General features: G+C 41.4%; 1 protein-coding gene across 4 annotated transcripts in view; it reads left to right on the plus strand.

Annotated features, from left to right (window-relative positions):
• Positions 1–24410, plus strand: part of PTBP3 (polypyrimidine tract binding protein 3) — a 100741-nt gene that overhangs the window by 11189 nt on the left and 65142 nt on the right. For 2 of the 4 annotated variants that reach the window (XM_075931422.1, XM_075931419.1), the window contains exon 2: positions 1301–1334. The exons of the other annotated variants lie outside the window; for them this stretch is intronic. Coding sequence is in view for 1 of the 2 variants with exons in the window: in XM_075931419.1 (XP_075787534.1) it covers positions 1301–1334 (34 nt within the window). In the remaining variant the exon portion in view is untranslated. The remainder of the gene's footprint in view (positions 1–1300; positions 1335–24410) is intronic. 4 annotated transcript variants of the gene reach the window in all.

Below are 24410 nucleotides of genomic sequence, written 5' to 3' on the forward strand. Positions count from 1 at the left end.
CCAGAGTGCCCAGGATGGCTCCGGCTCTGTGCTGCAGAGTGCTGTGTTGTCCTGAGTGAGGGCAATCAGAGCACTCAGAGGAAAAAAATGCTTTGCTGTCCCTCAGCAAAAAACCTTAGAACCGGCTGTCCAAGGAGGTCCCTTTAAGCACAGATCTCAGATACCTTATGTGGCTGCTGCCTGAGGCTAAGTCCTGACCTGATGCCCTGCCAGAACCGGTTCCGGCCACCCTTAAGTGTGATTCAGCGTCCTATCAGTGTGGACATGCTATTTCGAAATTACAAAAATTGAAATGCATTTTGTTTCTAGACGCGTTGTTTTGAAATAACTTTCGAAATAATGCTGTAGTGTAGACATACCCTTACAAATCACAAACAAATTCAAATTAGTTACGGAAAGAGTAATGGAAGCTTTGCTGTTTCAAATGTACTAAGTATGGTAATTCAATAAAATTAATAATATTTGAAGTTAAAATCCTACAAATTTAAAACAGTTCTTTTACTTCCTTTTTGCAAGTACATTAATAAATTCTGTTACATATATTTAATTTCTTGAACTTTCTTGTAAGTGTAATCTATATAAAATGACCTTACTGGGTCAATGACAGGCCTCATCTAGTTTTCAATATTTTGGGGGCCTGACTTAACTTTTTTGGCTGCTTGTAGTTGGAAATGCTGAAACCATAATTTAAAAGTGTAATTCTTTCTACGGAATGAGTTTGATACTCCTAACCTAGCATCTGGTGAAGCAAGTAAAGGAAGGAAAGGGCAGATGTAATTAAGATCCTTTTGATTGATAAACTTTTATGACATTTTCCTGGATATGGGGGAGAATGCTGTTTAAAGTATAACTTTTGTCGTTTCTGTAAAATTCACATACATAAGCTCAGTTTTGAAAAACTGGAAATTTGGGCTACTAAATAGACTTGATCCATACCTATAGTTCCAGGGGAAGAGGAGAGAAACATTATTGCCTAGTATTCTTTTTAGGTCTGTTGTTGTTGTTGAGAAATTATATCTAAAATGAAAAAGTACATAATTGTATATGTCTTTTCTACAGTGACTGAGAGGAATTACTATCACTTGCTGTTGATCCCACCATCTAAAACTTTGCTTTATTCATACTGTACATAGATTACCCAGTTTCCATTGTGCAAACTAAATATCACAACTCATCACATTCTTTCTTTTATAATTTATAACAGTGTTTTTCTTTCTTTCTTTAACCTTATTTATCACTGCCTTTGCAATAACTTGCTCTCTAACTTTTTCCATTTCTCTCTTCATTTTTTTTCATACAGTGTTGTTACAGATCTTATAGCAGTCGGTTTAAAGGTAGGAATCTTTTTCTGTCCTTCCATATGCACTTGTTACCCTCTTTATTTATAGCACATTTTATTTCTTGCCGATACCATATTGATGTTTGTGTAAATCATGTTTTATTGTGCTGTTTCATTAATGTTCCTGTATCTTTATTTCAGCCTTTAATATTTTTTTAAAAAACTGAGTGTTCAGCTGTCACTCGCCTGTCTCTTAGAAGGCTATATGAGTTTTGTTGACCAAACTTTAAAAAGTTTATTTACTGTAAGTAGAATTTAGTGTTACAAATAGATATTTTTTATGAAGAGCAGCAGTAGCTTTGTACTCAGGACTAGGGACACAAATACCAAATTATAATTGGGACAAGGACGCGTGTGTTCATTATTCATCTGAGAATCTAGTTCTGAATCCCACTTTACATTTGATTTTGTGCATGCTGTATTAAGAAACTGTAACAATTGTATTTAAAAATGCCAAATGTATTGTTAACATTACTTAACTCTAAGCATTACCACAAAAGAAATATCAGCCTTTTTGTACTAGGCACTATACATCTAATAGACTTGCATGTACATTTTATTGTTATTGACTTGTTATACATTTATAAAAATTCGTATGTAGAGAGACGTGACTAAAATTAAGACTTCCTCACAGACTGTCAGGGCTCGTCTAGACTACACTGAAGTTTCAAAAGTTTCAAAAGTAAACTTTCCTGTGGAATTTGCATAGATTCTTCTGATGTGGTTTTTTCAGCAATCCCCCCCCCCCCCCCCCCCGTTTTTCCCGAAAAGCTGCTTTTCGAAAAGGGGGGAGCGGGCTGCTGGAAAAAACACGCATCCCGAATACTTCCACTTTTGATTGGAAGAAGATATGCAAATTCCCGTGGAATTTGTGTATCCTCTTTCGAAACTTCAGCGTGGTCTAGACAAGCCCTCAATGTTTAAAGTCCAGTTTGTGTATCTAGGACTGGATATTTTGGTGCATAAATATTTTTAGGCTTTTGTACAGTTATTTTGAAGGATTGTGGGTGCACTTTTATACCATAGATCAGTTGGGGATAGTGTATGAATCTGGTATTGAAACAAAATACTTAAATTTGGTAATGGTGGAGTACTATTCTAGTTGATCAGCTCTGCAAAGAAATCTCATGAATAAAAACTAGACAAATGGGCGAGGAAATAAGTTAGATTAGATAATATTCTCCCTCAGAATTTTGGAAGAAAACACTGATGAGCATTGATATTAATGTTTCTATCAGCAGAAAGGGGACTCTTTTCCTATGGAATGTTTTCTAATCATCTTTCTTCCTTCCTTCTAAAATACTGTCGTCCTCCCTTTCTCCTGGAAAAAGCATGAGGAAAAATCAGTTTGATTTTTAGTAAGCAGATTTAATGAGTTAAAGGTTCAAATAAGTTTCTGTATAAATAAATTGTTCATAACCATGAATGCAGCAGGCTCACTGAGCACAGTATAAATTCAGATAATGCCAAGACAAACTGTCATGATATTCTCATCTTTTTCATATAGAGCTTCAAATGGAAACCTTGCCTATAGGTCTTGCCATCTTATTAGTTTCAGGTGCTATTGAGGGAATCCATATAGATAAGTGTCTTAGCCTTTAAGCTAAACATAATTGGCTATTAATCTCAGAGGGATAGCCCTGTTAGTCTTAACTTAAAGAAAACTTAAAGAACATTGGTCCTGTAGTACCTTAGCGATTAGCCAAAAATATATATAGATAGTATCATGAGCTTTCATGGGCACAAACCACTTCTTCAGATGACAGAAGTAGGTTGTGCCCACCAAAGCACATGATACTATCTATATATTTTTTGGTTGGTCTCTAAGGTGCTGTGGACCATTTTTATTTTATAGTTGACTGATTCTCTTTTCATTGTTTAAGAATTAAAAGTAATTTTTTAGTATCATGCGTTAGGTGCGTGTATAAATAATTCTTTCAGTTTCAGTTATCCACATTAATTGTGTATAGTTTGATTCTATTGTATAGTTACACAGAGAACCAGAAAGCAGAGTTTTGCTGGGCATGTGTAGATTTTTTGTGTGTACTTCTATTGTAATAATACAGTGCATTAGTAGCGGTACAAAATCTTGCTTATTTCATATTAATGGTTTGTACATACTTTCTTAAGCACTTTGAGGAACAGTGAATACAAAGAAAAAAAATGTAAGTAGGTAAATTGACTCTTGTATAGTAAAATAACTCCAAGTAGAGGGTATTGTTCTCAACATTTGTTAAAATGTCCATAAAATTATCTCTAGAAGATATTATCTAGTTTTTTGGTATTCTAGCTTCCACAGACTTGTGTAAGTGTTGAAGACTCTACCTATGTGATCACACCATATTACTGTTTTCAAGCCCCTTAAATCCATTGATAACTTTTATTTTTCAAGTTGAGAGGAATCACATTTAAGTGTACCCAGTGCCTGCAAGATGGAGGCTTTTACCAGCAATACCATCAAAAGCACATGTGCCAATGGGTGAAGGGATAAGATGTACATGACTACCACCTCTTCCTCATTTCCTTTTGATTGCATGACAACCATTGAAATGCCCCTGCTGCTTCTCTTCAGTGTGTCAGCTTTCATAGTTGTCTATATAGCTAGCTAATAATTTATAGTTCAGTTAGTCATTTTACTAATTCCTGGGAGAGAGATTATTAAAAAGTCCCTAGGGTTTAAACACTATTCAGAGTCCAGGGCACTGTTCTGAGCAGCCTTGGGAAAAGTTGGCTGATCTGCTTGAAGAACAAATTGCTCCTTTTTTACCTTCTTCCCCACCAGGACTAAAAAGGAAGCAACGCAGCCCATATCTGAATTGGACTGATTGAGAAGTGATTATTCCCCTTTATTCGGCTCTGGGAGGCCGCATCTGGAATATTGTGTCCAGTTCTGGGCCCCCTACTATAGAAAGGATGTGGACGCATTGGAGAGAGTCCAGTGGAGGGCAACAAAATAAGGGGGCTGGAGCATATGACCTCTGAAGAGAGGCTGAGGGAATTGAGTTTGTTTAGTCTGCAGAAGAGAAGAGTGAGGGGGGATTTGATAGTAGCCTTCAACTTCCTGAAGGGAGGTTCCAAAGAGGATGGAGAAAGGCTGTTCACAGTAGTGACAGATGGCAGAACAAGGAGCAATGGTCTCAAGTTACAGTGGGGAGGTCTAGGTTGGATATTAGAAAAACTATTTCATTAGGAGGGTGGTGAAGCACTGGAATGGGTTACCTAGAGAGGTGGTGGAATCTCCATCCTTAGAGGTTTTTAAGTCTTGGCTTGACAAAGCCCTGGCTGGGTTGATTTAGTTGGGATTGGCTCTGCCTTGGGTAGGGGGCTGGACTTGATGACCTCCTGAGGTCTCTTCCAGCTCTGACTCTGTGACAAAGATACAGGGACTCTGATTCATTCTGTAGACCTTCTCCAACCACTTCTCTCGAAGCTCAAGGGAGCAAAAAATGTCACACTTTATCACCTTTATCAAAGTCAGAGTATTCCAGACACTGTGACTGTTGAAAAATCTTCGAAGTTCTCTGGTATTGGTTCCAGACCCCACACATCTAATCATTCTCTGGTATTGTTTGAAGTCACACCATAAATGCAGTCTCAGTCGTCGTCTCTGTCAAGGCCAGTGTCCGTCAAGGCCAGTGTCTGTGTTGGATCCTTCTGTGTTGGATCCTTCTTCCTCTCCTCATTCTGTTTCTGCACTGTTGGCACAGATACTCTTCCTGAGGGGCTTCAGTTATGCAGGCTTTTTTGTTAGAAGGGATCTCCTTTGGTTTTCTTACCTGACTTTTCTGCTTGCTCCAGCAGTACAACCAAATGCCATTAACACTCTGTAGCTATTATGGCTCCATCAATACACTCCATTCACACCAGCACTGTCAGCACACTCATGGATTATGTTGGAACCAATCACAGGGCTGGTACCTTTGACATGCTCTGTAGCTAGCCTGACTCCCCAGCACCATCAGTGCACATGGCACTCTTGATTTAGTCTGTGGATTAACTTGTACCATTAGTGCTGATGACTCTGTCTTTTGACCATCCCAACCATTGCCTGCTTTGAACCTTGTCTGTTTCTTTGCCCAGATATCTTCAAGCCCCAGTGGGAACTGCTTCTCTATTCAGAGGATGTTTGTTTTTTCTTTGAAATGTGTGGAAGAGGAGCCTGTTTCTCCTTTCAGATGTTTTAGATCACCGTACATGTCGTCTTCAAATACCAAACCTAAAGACAAAAATTGGGTTTCCTACAAGCAATTTACAGCTTGGGCTCACCCACCATCAGTATCTCACATTAAGTCTTTTCCTCCATGGCCCTACTAGGTTTGGGCTACCCTAAGACATTCTAGTTTTACTTTTTTAGTGCAGGAGTCTACTCAGCATTTTCCTGCAACCTGACGTCATGCATGTATCCTAGGGATATTAGAGTGTAACTGTTTAACAAATAAGATGATGCTTATCAGCTAATCGTCTCAATTACGCTGACTCCCAGGGCGGTGGCTTCGTTGCAGCAGGCTTTACAATAAGCTTTACGCTGCAGAGCCCACAGTGCAGGTAACCGTGTAACTACTGATATTTTTAGTGGTTAGCTATTATTATATTACATGATTTTTAACATCTCTAATGGTTCCTGTGAAGAGGAATGTTCTTCCTCCATATCTCTTCCACTTTTCTGCATAAAGTGGTAACTACAGAGTCTTTTCAGGACCTGGGGAGGTGGGTGGTTACCTCTTTAGGAATCCAAGCAGAGATTGTTCAGGAGAGCCTGCATGCTTTCCTGGATGTCTTAGATTCCTGATCCAGGAAGGGGTTGCCTTTCCTATCAGTAAAGCTTTGCTAGACCCAGTGAAGGCTCCGGCAAACGTCAGCCTTTCTAACTCCTATAACTACTCCAATAAACCATTTTTGTTGTTTAAGTTTTTCCTATAACTAGGATAGACAGAAGATACCATGTCACTCAGCAAGACTTGGTTATTTTTTCACTCTCCCAGCTTCCTGACTCCGTGGTGGTTGCATTTACTAATGAATGATTTTGCCAATCCCAATCTAAGGCCACCCCAAGGATAAATAGATTTGATCCATATGGTTTTAAGGCTTAGTCCTCTGCCACACTTGTAATTAGTTAGCAATTATCAGATTCTTTTATCTAAATATAATTTTATCAACTTTGTGGCCAGCTACAAGATTGTGTTTTTGATGGGAATTACCAATGTGTGGAAGGTTTCAGACCTTCAAGCTCTGAAGTCACATGCATCTGATGAAGTGGGTCTTTGCCCACGAAAGCTTATGCTCCTACACTTCAGTTAGTCTATAAGGTGCCACAGGACTCCTCGTCGCTTTTGCAGATTCAGACTAACACGGCTACCCCTCTGATACTTAAGCGCTTATAGCCATTCCTTCTTTTATGGCCTGGAAATTTACAGACTACTGTACCCCTCTAAAGAGTCTGATTTGTCTGGTATACCCCCCATTTTTCCTCACTTAAAAATTACTTGTTTACAAAATCACATAAAAATACAACTAGTGTCACTGCATACTATTATTGAAAAATCACTTAGTTTCTTATTTTTAGCACATGATTTTAAAATCAATTATGAAATAAAGGCATATAAAGTAGTATAAAAGCTTGTGCTGACTTCTCTACTGCTTTTTATGTAGCCTGTTGTAAAACTAGACATATACCTAGATGAGTTAATGTACCTTCTGGAAGACTTCCACATACCCTAGGTTGAGAACCACTATCTTAGGAAACACCCTAAGTTTATGCCTAAGGTGGTGTCAGCCTCTCATCTAAACCAGACCATTAGTTTTTTGTTCTTTTTCAAAAAAACAAAAAACGCTTCCATTTGTGTAAGGTTGAAGAAGCACCTCTATATCTTGAATGTTCTTAGTGCAGCCAACCTTTTTCCACCCCTGAATGGAACAAATTTTCTTACGTGCACCAGTGTGGAAATGATGTGTGATGTATCACCTTCATATTGGTGCTCAAACACAGTTCATGTGGTGGTGGGGGCTCAGTGCTGAGGCAGTAGGTTGAGTTACAGGACTGTGAGGACTCTGGCTGGGGGTGCCATCTCTAGGATAGGGCTGGGGTTTAGAGGTTTGGGATGCAGGGGAGATGCCTCCAGGTTTGGAGAGGGGCTCTGGACTTGAGGGTTGATGTACAAGAGGTGGTAGGGTGGGGGTATGGGCTTTGAGGTGGGGACTATATTGAGGGTTTTGGGATATTAGGTGCTCAGGGCTGGGGGACATTTAAGGTTTGACAGGGGGTTGGAGCTTGAGTTTATCTGGGTGGCTCCCTGCTGTGTTGACAAGAAGGTGCCCCCCTTGCCTGCCTATGGAAGCTCTGTGGTAGGGCTTGGGGGTGGAGCTTCCCTCCCCCACCAGTGTCAACTTCAGGGCTTAGGGGAGCCCCTGTGCAGGGCTTAATAGGGTGCTGCATGGGTTGGGGGGACTTAGTCATAGAGTCCTGGTGTTTTATGTGGACCATACACGATTTAGAGCTTCCCCCAGACCTTGCAGTTTATGCTGAAAGAACTAAGAGTCAAGCAGTATCTTCTCAGCAAATCTCTTGGCTTTTGACTCTCAAATTCTGCTGCAAGCTTGCTGAAGTCTTTCCTTCAAAAAATCAGCGTACTTCATCAGAACTTAGTACATGATTTCAGCTTTCCTGAGCAATGTTGCAATAGTAATATATGCAAAGAAGCTACCAAGGCATCTGTATATACCGTCTCTACTTATTGTACATCACTCAGTCCTCTTCTGATGATTTTAGGTATGGCAAGTTGGTGTTGCTGTCTCTTCAGATGATGTGAATTCTCCCTGCCTGTAAAGGAACTGCTGATACAACTTACTGTGGAGTGTATGCACACAATCTACTTTCTGTGGACATGGAAAAGAATTGATCACCATTCTCTTTAGCTTATAACTTATTTAAAACTTGTGTCCTCCCTCAGTCGTCTTTTCTGAAGACTACATGTGAAAATTTTTTAAATCTTTTCTCATAGGTCAGGCTTTCTGAACCCTTTATCATTCTTATTGCCCTCCTCTGTAATCTCTTCAATTTATCCACACCTTAAAGCAAGGGGTGGGCAAAAGCTGCTCAGTGGGCCAGATCCGACCTGCCTAGGACTTTGATCTGGCTCATGTGGCTGTTCTAAGCTCAGCCCCCTAGTGCATTGCCTGGCAGCCGTGTGGAAGGCACGAGCCTTTTAAATAGAAGCAGTTAAAAGGGGTTGCAGCTCCTGCCCTGCTGCATTCCCTGGGAGCCATGCCGCAAGCCCTTTTAACTGCTTCTATTTAAAGGGCTCACGCCTCCCTGGTGGCTGTGTTGTTTGGAAGCCACCGGGCAGGTGCAAGCCCTTTAAATAGAAGCAATTGAAATGGCTCAGAGCTCCGGCCCCATGCTAGCCCGTTGCCTGGGAGCCAGGGACACGTGAGCCCTTTCAACTGCTTCTGTTTAAAGGACTCGCACCTTCCCAGTGGCTGTCAGGCAACAGTCCCAGGGAAGGTGCAAGCCCTTTAAATAGAAGCAGTTGAAAGGGGTCACATGTCTCTGACTCCCAGATAACACGTTATCAGCGAGGCTGGGAATAGCGAGCCCTTTAAATAGCAGGAATTGAAAGGGCTTGCTGCTCCCGTCTCTGGCTAACGTGATATTTTGGAGCCGCAGGAGAGGTGCGAGCCCTTTCAACTCCTGCTATTTAAAGGCTCCGCCCCTTCCGTCCGAGGCCCCACCCCTTCCAGGGGCGCTTGCAGCCACCTCAAACATTTTTGAAGTGGCCCTCACTCAAAAATTATTTCCCACCCTTGCCTTAAAGTGTAGTACCCAAAACTGGACGCACTACTGCAGTTAAGGTCTTACCATTGCTGAGTAGAGTAGGACAGTTACACCCATGTTTTACACATTTCTGTTAATAAAACCCAGAATGTTAGCTTTTTTGTAGTTGTATTACACTGTTGACTCATAGTTTGTGATCCACTGTAACCCCTTAGATCCATTTCAACTATACTGTTTAGCATGTCTAGTTCTGTTTTCACTTCCTCCTATGCTATCTCAGTGAAGCAAAATTTGCTTCAAGCCATTGTAAATTTCAATTCTTACCATTTTAGAAACTGCATAGATACTGAAGAGAAAGAGTAAGTGAATGGTTCAGAACAATGGTTTTTGTTGGACTCATTGGAAGCTAAACAATACATTTCAAGATTTATGTTCAATGATTTAATCAGTGTGAACATAATTTAGTTGTAAAAATGCTTTGTAGTCATGTAATAAGGATTCCTATCTAGTATCTTAAAGGAGGATGCGTGGGAAAAGATGGTTTAGTTAAGTGCAGGGAGTTATGGGCCTTCATTGGTTAATATCTATAATCTGTGAATGATTCTCCAACTCCTAATAAAGGCCTGCAGCCTGAAACAAGCTACTGAATGAGGAAGTAATTGAGCTTCATCATTAGAGCTCAGGTATGCTTACAAACCCAGCCCCTTCAACATATGCAAAAGAGTCAACATTACATCTGCAGGTTCCCGAGACCAAACACACTCTCCAATAAATGTAACCGTTATCATGGTAGTGAAATAAGAAAAGGTCTGCTTCAATGCCTTTGATATTTTTTTTCTTCAGTTGATTACACCATATGCCAACCTGTAAGGTATGGCGCACAGACTTTGTTCTAGTTCCACTTTTTGTAGCTATGCACATTTTTTTGTTTGTTGCTTCTTTTAGATTATCTGATCAGAATATTTTCTATTTTTGTATTGTTTGATATTGGCTTCCTATTCTAGTAGAAGCAACTTGAATAACTTGTCAAGATTCTCAAATGAGCTATGTAATGTCATACCAATGTATTCATTAATCATTCTAGGATTGAGGATTTAGTATTTTAAGAAGCTGTAGTTACAGTGATGATTCTCTTAAAGGCTGAAATGAGATCTCTCTTAAAAAATGTATCATTGGTAATAATTTTGAATATGAAGAATTAAAAATCCAGGTCCAGGTGGTTGCTATTTTCCTAAGCCCATTTCCTACCACGGGAAGCTATGTCCTGTGAATTGCGGGCTCTTAATTACTGCCTTTAGGCCAAGGATGTTAAATTGCGGAATTTCCATCAACTACTTGACTAGTAGATAGGCACTTCTGCATTTCTCCTTTGAAATGTACAAGAGCCTTGTACATTTCAAAGGAGGAATGCAGAACTCTGCCTGCTGCCCAGGGTCAGTGGGAAGTCCCTGCTGACTCTGGTTTTCACTCAGCCTGCCTGCTTTGAAATGTACAAGAGTCCCCAGCGGCACTTCCCCAGAACCCAGGGTCAGCTGGGGAGTCCCCAGCTGATCCCGGGTTCCACTGAAATGCCGCGTGGAGCCCGGGATCAGCTGGGGAGTCCCCAGCTGACCTTGGGCTCCATGGTGTTCCCCCTTAGAATGCTGTGGATCAGCTGTGCGGTGGCTGCCCCTTTGAAATGCTGCATTGGGGTTTCAGAGCGGCAGCACCACTCAGCTGATCGCTGGCTCAGCTCTGCGGTGCTGCCACTTTGAAGTACCCTTCTCCACCCCACTCCACCCCCTTTGGCTACCTCTATCTGGTGGAGGCAGCAGCAGGGGGGGAAGCAACTAGATGACTGACTAGCTAATAAGCATTTGCTTATCGGATAGTCAACTAGTCCTTAACATCCTTACTTTAGACTGTAGTTTATTTAAAAAAAATACAGATAAATTCTGTTCATCTTATAGAAGTGGAGACAATCAAAACAATCTTACATAGAAACATTTATAACCTTGTGGGTTTCTGTCTTATCTCATAGTCCTGAAACATGGTCTGCCAGATCAAAAACAATGTTTGAGGAATGTGTCTGTCTGAGATGTGCAAGGTTAGGTGGAGCTCATTTTGAGCACTTATGCAGCATTATTCTCTAGACTTGGCAACTACATATGCTGTCCAATTTGGGAGAATAGTTAATCAGTTTTCAGCTATATCTTTACAAGTGCGTGTTGTTGTAGTTAATCTCTCCAAAGCGGGAAGCCTCCATGACACCTCAAAGAACTGGATACAGAAGAGTAATTCTAACTCTAATACTCCCTCAAATTTAATTTTGTTTCTGAAGTAGTAAGTGGGAGACATTTAATGAAAAGAATGTGGGACCATTGTCTCAAATTTCTTTCACTTTTAGTTCCAGTTGTGCGCCGTTCAGTCTTAGAAAAGCTATTTAAGTTCCTTACTACATTAAAGAAACAAGTATAGAATCTTGTCTGTTCCGCTTTTGTTTTCTCTCAGTATGCTAACCTTGAACTATTTTGCAGAAGATTATAGGGGAAGAATAGAGGAAAAGTTATTTATTTTACAGATAACACTTTTTAAAATTTAATGTGGAGGTATCCATATGTGGTCATATAGCAGGATAATTAATTTATTTGGGAAAAGAGTACTGGAGACAGGCAAACAATTGGAAACTTGCATAATCCCCAGAAAAGCTATTGAGTTTGTTGAGAGAAAGGAAGTAACTATGGAAATGTAGGTTTGCAAAGTTTTGGAGACCAAAGACAACCAAATAAATGCAGTGAATTTTGGCTCAACATAATAAAATATAGGAAATACCTAGTTCTCCCCCCCCCCTTTAAAATTGTATAATACATCCATCATTTTTGCAATACTATCAAGAGCTTATCAGCACAAGCAAAAATCTGCTAATTCACATTCACTTGCATGAGTAACAGTCCCTACTCTATAAAATCATGCACATATTAAGCATGCAAACATTCATCTGGAGACATATGCCTATTTCTTGTCCTCTTCACTCTGCTCAAGTCAGTCATACTCTGGCAAGCCCCATTTGTACTGTTAACACAGAGACCCTCTCCATTTACTCACCTTTCATATCTGACACATCAGTTATCTTCCCTTTCCCACCAAATCCATATATCTCAGCAGAAGCACTTAAAAACCACAGTTGCTTACTCATCATCTGTTCCCCTACTGCCAGGTGCCTGACCTAGCTTCTTGAATGCTTCATTTGTAGTATTGTACTCTACACTCTCCACAGGGACTGAGTTGTGCCATATTTCCTGCATGCTTATGGAGAGGGACACTAAAGCTTTTGGGATCTTTGACCCTTCTCTGGATGGGGATATAGGGAACTCATGTTATAATTACATGAGAGAACTTACAGTTGTGCTGCTGTAAGCTCTCTGTATAGCCTTTCTAAGCCAACAGGGGAGAGCGCATTAGTCAATTGATCCACCACCAATGAATGGCGATAGTTATGCTGGTGGGAAATGCGCTGCCATTGACATAGTACTGTCTATGCTGGCCCTTAGGTTGGGGGTGTTTATCTTGCTCAGGGTGACTTATTCATTCATATCCCTGAGTGACATAAGTTATATCAATATAAGTAGTAGTAGAGACACAGCCTGAGTATCTTTAAGTTTGCCTCCAGAGGCACAGAGAATTAGAAATGAGTCAGTTGTGTGATGAATGCTGGAAAGCAATGGAATGAAGGAGTCCCTTAGATTTATTAATCTTGGTAACAAGAAAGATGAGGATAGGAAAGCCCTGGCATAGGAGAAGGGAAATATAAAGGAATTTGGCAGTGTGGGCAAAAGCTTATTTCAGCTGCTGATCTATGTGCTCTGCTATTCAGCTGAGAGGTCTACAGTCCACACAGTGTAATAGCAGCAGCTATTATATTATTAACTAAGAAAACAATTGCCAGTTTCCACTGCTTGGCAGATGTAGAATCAGTTATATCTGGTACACACTTCTTACAGGTTGTCTTTGCAACCACAAGGTCTTGAAAGGACTGTTGCTTTAAGTGAAATTCAATATTCTGGACAAGCTGATAGTGATTCTTGAATTTGTTTTGGACAGCATTGTATGTGCCATGGATCAGTCTGAATTCTTTAATGGCTGATTTGTATCTAATGAGCAGTAGACTTCTGGACAGCCCGTTGTAAACATCAGTGGTTCCCAATCTTTTTTTATACTGCAGACCGGCAAACCCATTCACAAACTTTTAGCGAACTGGTAACATTTTATTTGCATATTCCTTAAATAATGAATATGCAAATAACATGTTACTGGTCTACCAAAAGTCTCAGCCCCCAGAGCCACGGCAAACAGCTGGCTCCAGCTCCGGCAATCTCCACATGGCAGACAACTGCTGCAACTGAAGCTGGCTGTTTGCCAGAGGCCCCCAGTGCCAGACCTAACCCTTAGAGCCCTCCACCTCTCCTGAGAGTCCCCTGTACCAACCCCCACCCCATGCCTCCCAGCCTCAGAGCCCTCCAGTGTCAGTCCCCCCCATTCCAAAAGTGCCGAGCCCCCCCCAACCAAACCTTCCAGTGCCAGCTTCCTGTTTCCAGGACTCCGCGCCAGTCCCCAATATTAGTCCCACCCCCAGAGCTCCCCAGTGTCAGCCCCCCTCTTAGAGCCCCCAGCACTAGCCTTGCCCCTGAAGCCCCCTGTGCTTGCCCCAGCCCCCTCACCTAGCCTTGTGCTGTCTTTCAGCTGCCAGCTGAGTGCTGCTGCCTGGGTTGCAGCTGCTTTATGGCTGCCATGCCAGGCTCTGCATGGCCCTGCCACCATGCAGCGAACTGCTCTTCTGTGTCTGGGAGGAGATCGTGCTCCTGCCCAGCACTTGTTGGCTGAAAGGTGGTGCAGGACGCGTCCTGCCCCTCACCCCAGATTAGGTAGTTGGAGAATGCGGGGCGGGGGGCGGGATTCTGCAAGCCACACTTCAGTGATTAAAAGAGCTACATGTGTCACTCAAGCCACAGTCTGGCCACCCCAATCAATGTTAAAATATAATCTGTAGACATGTCATCTTAAACTGTACTGGAACTGTCAAAACTACAGTAAGTAGTGGTACGTGGAAGGATCTATGATAGAATGCTGAGAACCAGCACGCTGATCACTATTTTTCATATTTTGTTATGAAGTCCAGTTAATTTCTGGAGAGACGATCAGTATGAGTTGGGTGAGCTTACCTATGTGTAAAGATTACTCGTTGACATTCCTAGTCCAGATCCCATTTTCAAATTGGCATCAGATTGTTATCTTTCGGCCATTTGGTACAGAAGCTGATTGTGCAGTTTCACATTTGAGTTCCTTCAGAACTCTCTGAGGAATACCCTCTGGGTCTTGTGACTTCTTATTGTGCAAGTTATTGCTACCCCATAGCATGTTATGAAAATGTCTCAAAAATCTTTGCATTAGCACACTGGGGTACCTACTCGTGGTGCACTGCACTGTGCCCCAATAGAGGCTCTCCTGTTGAGTCCTTGCAGTTCTAAAACGAACAGCAAAGTATGCATGTTCTGGAGCAGTAGGCAAACATTGATTGCTGTACTCTGATATCTTGCTTCAGCCAAAATCAGTAGTGTAGATAAGGCCTTATTCTTCTTTTATTGGTTCCTAGGATATTGCATTGTGATGGTAAAGTATTCAACCAGCAGGAGAAATAACATTTATTCCATTCTTTAGTTGCTTGCTTATTCAGAGCTGCTGCTAGCTTTTGACGGCTATATACCTAATTGCCCTTTTCTCTGTACCATAAAATGAATGCATTACATTTGTGTATTAAAATGAAAATAGCTTTCCAGAATGCGGCAGGAATGTTCAGATTACATTTTAAACACGAAAAAGGTCTCTTTCAGAAAGATCCCTTCAATTTTCTCTTACAGTAGTTGGTGTCTATCCTGAATGTAAAGTGGTATTGCCAACTTAAATTGTTTAAAATGTAGTAATTAAAAAAAAAATGTAGGGAATCCTTCTAATAATATGCCCTGAATCTTTTAAAGAAAAATACTCTTTTTTGTGAGTAAAAAGATTAGTTCGGCAGGGAAGAAGCTGCTTCGGGAGAAACAACCAAAGTTCTATCAAACACGTGAATTTTTTTTCACCTATTGCCATCTCGGTTTACTTGCCCGTTAAGTGACCTTGGGCAAGTCACTTCACCACTCTCTGCCTGTTTTCCCTGGGGATGTCAATGTATAGTGGACTAAATGATTAACCAGTAAGCCTAGGTTTCTCAGTTAATCCTATTGACTATGCACACTCCCCCACCCTTGCTGCCTTTTATAGAGGCAGCATGAGGAGAGGTGGAAGCTGGGAGCTAGAGCCACCTCTCCCCCGACATGCCTCTGATAGAGAGGCAGCAGCGCGGAGGGCGAGAGGAGGGTAGGTAGGAGCTGGGGCATGCGAGAGGCTGGCTTTCAAGCCAGCTGCCTGCTCATATTGGCTCCCATGGAGGCGCTTGTTTCTTCCCCCTCCCACACGCTAAGAGAGGCAGCAGTGCGGTGGTGGTGGGGGCAGGCAGAAGCTGATATGCATAGGGAGCCCACAGAACCCCCTGACTCTCTTGCTGCCGCTCGTGGTCAGGACTCTTCCTGCCACCCCCTGCTGCTGCCTCTGATAGAGAAGCAGCAGTGCGGGATGGCAGGGGGCTTCCCAGGAGTGGGGCCAGTAGTGTACTGGCTGCCAGCCCCACCCCCAGGGACTATTGAATAGTTGTGTAATAGCTAATATTTGATGGGGTTACACAATTATTCAATTAATCAACATTTAACATCTCTAATTTCCCCAATGCAAAATGGGACTAATGATACTGACCTTCTTTGTAAAGCACAGTAAGATCTACTGATGAAAACTGCTAGATAAGAACTAGCTATTAACTAATAAATACACAGGTTTCTGGCATTTGTACCTATCAATTTGATGGGTTTTTTAATTGGTTATTATTTCCTTAATCTAAATAAATAAAATTCAGCCAGTCTTAAATGTTTTTGCTTTTCTGACTTTATGAATAGGACAGTCTATGGCAAATCAAATACATTACATGTGATTTAATTGTGTATTGTGATATTCTTCATGTCCTGTTAGATAACTATATGAGCATTCCATAATTCCACCATTTAAAATTAGAATTTCAAGACCTACTTCACTAGGTAATTATGCATAGAGTTTTATTGTGATGGATGTTGACATTTTGAAAATATTTCATGCTAGTTTTAAGTATTCTTTGAATCCTCATCTATTTTCAGTGTAATCAAGTAGTCTTAGAGTGAGTGGGCAGTGAAGAGCCAGTTAAATTAGTCAGAACAGCAGCTAATCCTCCTCTCCACCTTCTTGCCCTTTAGGATTCTCTCTGGTATTTGATAATTTGATGTAGCTACTAAGCGCTTCATTGCACTCTGATTTATTTGCGTTTTTGGTTTGTGTGATGGACTCTTGAGGAAAGCATGTTAGGAAAAAATGAAAATGTTGATCCTGCTTATGAGCCACATGTAAGATAGACATATAGCAACATCAGATGACTATCACAGTGCTGTTTTTTATTCTGTTGTGTAGGTAAATCTGTGCCAAGAAATACTTCATACCATTTATATCTGATTATTTTTAGGATTGGACGTAAAGCTTTGATTTGAGTCTTGATTCAGAGTAGTCTTTCCTCTATTATAAAGTAGCTGATGAGGAGGGGGGAGCAAGATCTTTAGGTTCTGTATGTTTTTAAAAAGCAATAGCTTTGTGTTTGAAAAGGTGTCCTTAAGCCGGTTGGAAATCATAGGGCTGGAATCATAGGGCTGGTAGAGACCTCAGGAGGTCATCGAGTCCAGCCCTCTGCTCAAAGCAGGACCAATCCCAACTAAATCATCCCAGCCAGGGCTTTGTCAAGCCAGGACTTAAAACCTCTGGGGATGGAGATTCCACCACTTTCATAGGTAACCCATTACAGTGCTTCACACCCTTCTAGTGAAATAGTTTTTTCCTAATATCCAACCTAGACCTCTGCACTGTAATTTAAGACCGTTGTTCCTCATTTTGTAATCAGGCACTACTGAACAGCCTCTCTTTGAACCCTTTGGAACCACCTTTCAGGAAGTTGAAGGCTGCTATCGAATTTCCCCCTCTCTTCTCTTCTGCAGACTAAATAAGACCAAAACCCTCAGCCTCTCCTCAAGATCATGTGCTGCAGCCCCCTCATCATTTTGGTTGCCCTCCGTTGGACTCTCTCCAATGTGTCAATATCCTTCTGTAGTATAGGGCTCAGAACTGGTTGCAATGCTGCAGATGTGGCCTCACTAGTGTCGAATAAAGGGGAGTAATAACTTCTCTAGATCTGCTGGAGATGCTCCTCCTAATGCACCCTAATATGCCACTAGCCTTCTTGGCTACAAGGTCACACTGTTGACTCATATCCAGCTTCCCATCCACTATAATCCCCAGGTCCTTTTCTGCTGAACTACTGCTTAGCCAGTTGGTTCCCAACCTGTAACAATGCTTGGGATTCTTTCATCCCAAGTGTAGGACTCTGCACTTGTCCTTGTTGAACCTCATCAGATTTCTTTTGGCTCAATCCTCCAGTTTTTCTAGGTCTCCCTGGGCCACGTATCTACCTATGTCATCCACAAACTTGTCAAGGGTGCAATCCATCCCCTCTTCCAGGTCATTAATAAAGATGTTGAAGAAAACAGACTCTTGAACTGATCCTTGGGGCACTCCAATTGAAACCGACTGCCAACCAGATATCGAGCCGTTGATCACTACCCGTTGGGCTCAACAATCTATCCAGCTTTCTATCCACCTTACAGGACATTTATCCAATCCATACTTCCTTAACTTGCTGGCAAGAGTATTGTGGGAGACTGTATCAAAAGCTTTGCTAAAGTCAAGGTATATGATATCCACTGATTTCCTTATGTCCCACAGAACCAGCTACCTCATCATAGAACAGGCTGGGCAAAATGTAGCTGGGGGGCTGGATCTAGCTCCTGGGCTGCATCTGGCCATTTCTATTTATATCCTGCTGCCTGTGCCACCAAATTTCCAGGCAGTGACTCAGGCAGCAGGATCCTATTTAAATGGCTCCTGGTTCCCATTCGCAGTGCAATCCTGGCAGGGGCCAGAACTCAAGCCCTTTAAATATCCACAGGAACCCTGGGCGGCTGCCAAGCAATGCGGTATCGGCAGAGCTGGGAGCCCTCAGCTGTGTGGTTTTTTTTTTCCTTCAAAGCCTCTGGCCCAAGGCCCCACCTCGTCCGTGGATGGAGCCAGCCTATGACCATGTACCAAAATTCACTTAAGTGGCCTCCTTGTGAACATTATTGCTCACCCCATCATAGAAACTAATCAGAATGGCCAGGCATGACTTGCCCTAGTGAATCCATGTTGACTATTCCTGATTGCTTCCCCTCTTCCAAGTGCTTCAAAATGGATTCCTTGAGGGCCCCCCCTCCATGACTTCTCCGGGGACTGAAGTAAGGCTGACTGGTCTGTAGTTCCCTGGATTGTCCTTCTTCCCTCTTTTAAAGATGGACACTACAATTATAAAATGGAAATATAGTAGAAAATAAATCTCTAGAAGAGACAAACACCTATATGTTAGCCATTTAAAAATGTTGATCAAATGAGATTATGGTTTATCTTCTGCCTGGAAATGCATCCAGAGCTTCATAGAGATGAAACAATATTTGAGTGGCAGACAATTAGCCATATTTGATTGACTTCAACATTGCTGCATCTAATATAGACAAGTAGGGTACCCCCCTTATAATTTATCTCTTTCTAAAATCTTAAAAAGGCAGGGTTTGTTTGATAGTAGTGCCTTGAGGCCATACACAAATCTGGACTCTATGCTATATGTGTGTATACAGCATATAGCATAGTCATAGTCTTTGTCCCCCTAACAACCTACTCTACAAGACCAGCTATCACACTTCAAACCAGCTTGTAGTGGGAGAGAAGTGTAAAGCAACAAACATGTTTTAGCAGAGAATGACTGAATGTTTCTTAGATGTGATAAGACAGAAGAATCAGTTATAACTCCCGGCGTAGGTAGGTACTGTCAGCAGCACTCTTCTGTAGGCATTACAGCAGAGGTGAGTCTTAATGTCCTAAAGGAGAATAGGATGGTGATTTTACAAATTCAAATGGAAAAATGTTTCCACTAGTATGGACAGTGTGAAGAAAAAACATTTTAAACAAAAATAAACCTTTCAAAAACATACTGCTTTCACAGTTTTCCTGGGCAGGGGATGGAGTGAAAGAAACAGACTGTTGTTCACATTACCTAATGCATTGCTCAAAGATAAGCAATGGTTATAAGAGGTATAAGAAGGTAAATTAGAAGAAGGGAATGTGATTGCAGTGTGATCCTGAAGAAATTACAAATATATAAGGCCTGATTCCAGTTAAAAAGCCCACCTCTGCATATTGCATCTTCTCACATTTTATATAAATGTCTCTCCAGTGCTTTTTTAATCAAAAGGAATAAGTTTACAAAGATCCAGTTTTAGTTATTAATTTGTATAAGTTTGTCAGAGGAAAAGTAGGTTTGTGAAAAATGATCTGAATAAATCTGAACAAGGATCCAGTCAATCTGAAATGGATTTTACCCATGAAAGCTCATGATCTTATTCAGTGGTTCCCAGCCACTTTTATACCAGGGACCGATAGGGTTTCCAGATGTTCGGTAGTGAACAGATAGCCCAGTATTTGCACCTTCTGTCCAGTAAAAAAAAAAAAAAAAAAAAAAAAAAAATCAGAAAATACCAGACATCTAAAACGGGAATTAAAAGGGGCTGTGGCTGCATTTCGGTCTCTCTCTCTCTCTCTTTGGAGGGGTGGGGAGAGGTCCAACAGAATTTTTACCTGGCGGTTGGTATTTTTGGTGAAACAGTCTGGCAACCCTAGGGATCAGCAAAGCCATTTGCAAACTTTTGTCGGACTGGTAACATTTTATTTGCATACTCAAAATGTTACTGGTCTGTCAGAAGTTTGTGAATGGATTTGCTGGTCCCCGGTATAAAAAGCTTTGGCCCTCAGAGCCCCTCATTCCTCCACTGTCCCCCAGAGTCCCCTGCACCCAACCCCCCAGTACAGCTTCTTTCCCTCAGAGTCCTCTAGTGCCAGCTCCTCTGCCCCAAATGCTTCACTTGCAACCTTCTGTTTCCAGAGCCCCATTGCACCCAAACCCCCCAGGTCCTCCCATGCTAGTCCCCAATATTAGCCTTGTCCTCAGTGCCAGAACTGCCCCCCTAACTCCCTCACTACTAGCCCCACTCCCAGAGCTCCTCAGTGCCAGCTCCCCATCATGGAAGTCAGTGTCAGTCCCCCTTCCTCTTAGAACCTCCCAGCCCCAGAGCTCCCCCTCCCCCACCTGCTCCTCCCTCCTCACCTAGCCCTTTTGCTGCTTCCCAGCCACCAGCTGAGCGCAGAGTGCTTCCCTGCGCGGCAGAAGCCTACAGCATGCAGGGCCCCTGCTGAGCACTGTGGCAGCCGTGCTCCACATGGCACTTGGCCCCAGTTGTGCGCTGCGGCAGCCAAGTCCCTGATGAGCGCAGCTGCAGTGCTTGGCTGGGGCCATGCGCTGCATGAAGCCCAGCTGCTGCGAGGCTCAGCTGGGGCCAAGGGTTGCAGCTGCCCATCATGCAGCCCTGCCAGCTGGGCTGGGTACAGGCTACTGGAGTTAGAACCAGGGCCAAAGTGAGGCTGCCCCAGTAGGGACAGCCTCACTGTGGCTCCAGCTCTAGCTGCAGCACACCTGGTTGTCCGCTGGGCTGCTCACCCTGCTACTTCATGGGGAACCCCACCAGAGAGGCTCATTAGCATCTGGGAACGTGGCCTGGCAGCCTGCCGTGGACCAGCAGGCAGGGGTTCACCACCCACCGCCTGTCTGCGGCCCGGTGGTTGGGAACTTCTCATCTTATATATTTGTTAGTCTATAAGGTGCCACAGAACTACTCATGTTAGTCTAACTTTAAAAACAACAACCCCTCTGAGACTTCAATAAGGATGTAAGTTATATTTGACAGGTTAAACTGCTTACATTTTTACCTACATACTATACAAACATACAAAGCCAATTGAGAGAGGAAACCGCATCAAGTTTATATCCAGTTTAGCATATTATCCCTTTTACATCTGCACTGAGTGGCATTTTGAGAGGGAGAGCCAAGGCCCTGTCTTGTGTGTCCTTTTCTGGCCGTGTGAGTGAGGGGGAAACATGGGCTTTGCTCTTGTACTACTACTCGTGATGGGCTAAAAGGGGCACTTTTTTGTCTCTCCTTATATCCCTGTGACACTAGCTGGGTGACAATCTGGTCCCATTTGAGGAATATGTGGCATTATAAGAATTGTCCTTGGACTGTACAGTTATTCACCTATAGTTAATTTGGGATGGGGAGAGGTGGATCGCACTTGTATCTTAATTTTTAACTTCTGACTGTTGCAGGTTGCACCTAATGCTATTTCATTTAAAACAATCTTGGGACATGTTTTTCCCTTGTTTTTTATCTTGTGCGTTGGATAATACTCCAGATAGTTAGCTTTACTATTTCCTTTATATTTATTTTTCTCTGTGGGCTTTTACATAGCAATAGGTAGAATGTATCTCTTTAATAATTGTAAAAACCAACTAAATTGACAAATGGTACTGACTAATGGTAGTGTCTAAAGTCAGCTCATTGAAATTGCAGCTGCTTTTTAGAGCTACTACCTATCAAGCAGTTCATATTTTTGTCTCAGTGTATGGTATTGTACACAGTTACAAATGGAATTTACAGAGACTTTATTTTGAAAACATTCCCTATTCCCTGAATGAGTGAAAAGATGCTATAATTTATGTACAAGTATCCTTTCTTCAACTTAATGGAAAGGTGCTGTTTTAAAGGCACTGTCTTGAAAAAGCCTGATGTAATATGGTTGAGGGTTTTAACCTTTTTCTCTTCCATTTGCATCTAATTTTTGCATAGATAATAAATTAACTTTCCTTTTTCAGTATAAAAATCCATTCCCTTCCCTTTTTCTATGGCTCTTTAATTAGAATGTTGTGTGGCTTTTGTTAGGCCCAAAGTATCTTGTTACTGATCTAGCAGAGAGCTTCAATAATTGATACGTGAGACAATGGAGCTGCCTGCATGCAAACTGAGCCAATGAGCAAGCAGGCTTATGGGACAGCTGCTCTGTGTTAAACCAACAGGCATGTTTCTAGGGAGATTGCTGATCAACCTGTTAAGCCACTGTGTGTTTTCTTTGCTTGCCTCCAATTCATTTTTGTGGTTTGGTTGCATGTTGACATGACAGCCTTCTTTGTGTAAGGTTAATTTTGTTTATCCAGACTTTTATGGATTCACTTTGTCAGTTTTACCTCCAGCGCTTTTGAAGATTTATTTCATTTTGTTCTAAATGGCTTCATTCTCTATCGTGCATGTTATTCTACCTTATGGAAATAGGATTTGAATCTCCATGTGTAGATGTGCTTATTGGAGGAAAGAGTAAAGTGTAACAGGTATTTAGTGTTAGTTGTTTCAAGAGAAGAAAAGTATTAACTCCTCACCCTCTACTCTGCTCACATTCTTGTTATTTCCAGAGTGAAGTTTTGAGAATTACTGAAAGTCTGTCTTTCTCAAATTTGTGTTGTGAATATTAAATAGTAATGTCTTCAGTATTCCTTGATAGGAAAAAATAGTGTAAACAATGTACTTTTTGATAAGTTCTTATATTATTGGGTAAAAATTTTGTAGAATTGTGATCCAAAATTTAGATGGTCTCACCGAGAAAGAGACTTTATAAAAGGAAGAGAACTTTCTTTCCTTAAAACTGGTCCTTCTTTAGTATGCTCACTATGCAAAGCAAAATTAAGTTACAAGTTTTTTCTTTAACTTCTGAAGAATGCTAGCCCTGAGAGAATCAGGTTGTTGTTGTTGTTTTTTTTTTTTTAATGAAAACTATTACATCCTGTTTATAGCTTTTTAGATGTCTGCTTTCTTCTGAGTATTGTATATGGCCCAGCAATGGAAGGAAGCATTTGTAGGCTATTCCTAAAGGACAGTATATCTTATTGCTTTTGAAGGAACATAATTGTGTATATCTAATTGCTGTGGTTTTATTTTCCTTTTTTCCCCCCCTGTTCCTGGAGTTCCATTGCTTGATCACGTTTGTATTGAGGGCGGTATTTGGCTTGATCCCAGTAGCATCATGGAACAAAAATTTTGTTCTGAGAACAGCTATTAGCAAACACCTCTTTTTGATATTTAAAGATGTTCAAAAATTGAGTCCTTCTATTTATCATTTTTATGTTCAAGGACTCAACATTAAATTTTCTTCATTGCATCTTCTATAATGGGCATCATTCATGTTAAATATATTGTGGTGTAAAGCAGGAGGTTCTTTCTTTACATCTGCAGAGACTCTTTAGCACATCCCTATTATGTTTTAAATCTGGAAAATCTGACACACAGAGCTGCAGTAGCTCTCAGGTTCTTCTAACTTTTTGCTCAGCTTGATTTTTCTTTGAGATAGTGACAGGTTTTTGTTTGGTGATAGAAAGTGCTGAGTATGTTTGTATACTTCACATTGTAGGATTGCATTTTGGTCATGATCACCTAAAACAGGATTTTCTTGGAAAGTTTTTTAGCTGCCTTACTTATACCTTGATTTTCTAGGGTAAAGATTCATTAGCTATGATCTCCCTTGCTCAATTTTATTCAGTACAATTTATATTGCTGCTGTTATTCTCCGTAGTCTGGATCCAAAGGTAGTTTCTTTTTGGATCTTTTCCTATTTAATTTACTGGATGGATCAAGTTACCAGACTACATTTTTACCAGTAGTTTTCCATTCTCAGAATTAAGGAGCTAGAAGGATTTTGGGGTCTTCTCTCTTATGCTTGGTCTACACTGCATACTTTGGTATAACTACATCACTCAAAAGTATGAAGAATCCACATTCTTGAATGACATAGTTTATACCAACCTTAAACCCAGAACTATACGGGCAAGAGTTTCTCCTACCAACATAGTAATCACCTCTTATGGAGGTGGAGTTAAGCTGATGGGAGAGCTCTTTTCTTTCGGCTTAGAAGATCTTCATGAGATACATGTCAGTAGCACACCAATGTAAATGTATAGTGTAGATTGCTGTTAATTAGATTAGCAATGTATCTTAATGAAGTTGATAGTTTCTTTTACTGCTGGCTTAAAGAGCTAGTTGTCAAATTGTACTGTTACTCTATAGGTATCTGATTTAATATTGCTATAAAAATTACAAAATAGATCCAGCGGAACATACATGTATTTACAAGCACTATCAA

This window comes from Pelodiscus sinensis, chromosome 6, assembly GCF_049634645.1.
Source record: "Pelodiscus sinensis isolate JC-2024 chromosome 6, ASM4963464v1, whole genome shotgun sequence".
Classification (NCBI taxonomy): domain Eukaryota; kingdom Metazoa; phylum Chordata; order Testudines; family Trionychidae; genus Pelodiscus; species Pelodiscus sinensis.